Genomic DNA, 700 nt, shown 5'->3' with positions numbered 1-700 from the left:
TCCAGAACCCTTGGGGTGAGTCACAAATCCACGCACCCTGAAGGCACGCAGCAGCCCAACGTTTGAAGCACCTTGTTAAGCAAACTGTAAGAATATCACTTAGATTGCTAGCCGTAAGGGGCGAGCCCCTGCACACCACTCTCGCGCTGTGCTGCAGCACCGCGGGGCGATGCAGGAGGCCAGGTCCCGGAGCCGCATCCCGCCCGGCCGGGCGCAGCCGGAGCTCCGCAGTGGCCTCCACCACCTGGGGCCGCGGGCTGCGAGACAACGGGAGCGTGGGGCGATGGGGTCCGCCGGCGACCCTCGGGCGTTGTTCGCACCCCGCGTCCTTCCTGCTTCCGGGGGCCGCCGCGGGGAGGATTTGCTGCAGATGACATCAGCCGTGGATGCTGGAAAAGCGGCGGCGGGGATGCGCCGGCTCCCCCCCTTCCTCCTCCTCCTCCTCCTCCTCGGCAGGTCCCTGCCCTGCCCCGTCTCCGTATAAAAGTGCGGCCGCCTCCCCGCCCGCCCTCACTCCCTGCCGCCTGCGGAGCCGCCGCCAAGCGGCCCTTCCTTCTCCCCTCAGCGCCCCGGAGCCGCGGGGCGGAGCGGGGGGCGCGATGGCCACCGTAGTGGTGGAAGCGGACTCGGAGCCCTCCTGCAGCCTCCCGAACCCCGCCGCCCCGTCGCCCAGCCTGTCGCACCGCTTCCTGGACAGCAA

At 70.3% G+C, this 700-nt stretch overlaps 1 protein-coding gene across 1 annotated transcript in view; it reads left to right on the top strand.

Moving 5' to 3' along the window:
• Window positions 240-700, top strand: part of MAP1B (microtubule associated protein 1B) — a gene marked incomplete in the record, with an annotated part of 71,435 nt that continues 70,974 nt past the window's right edge. The window contains 1 exon segment of the mRNA XM_021380491.1: window positions 240-700. Within this exon segment, the coding sequence (XP_021236166.1) occupies window positions 387-700 (314 nt within the window).

Source organism: Numida meleagris, chromosome Z, assembly GCF_002078875.1.
Source record: "Numida meleagris isolate 19003 breed g44 Domestic line chromosome Z, NumMel1.0, whole genome shotgun sequence".
NCBI lineage: Eukaryota > Metazoa > Chordata > Aves > Galliformes > Numididae > Numida > Numida meleagris.
The sequence above is the reverse complement of the archived record's forward strand: the minus strand, read 5'-3'. Positions and strand labels throughout refer to the sequence as shown.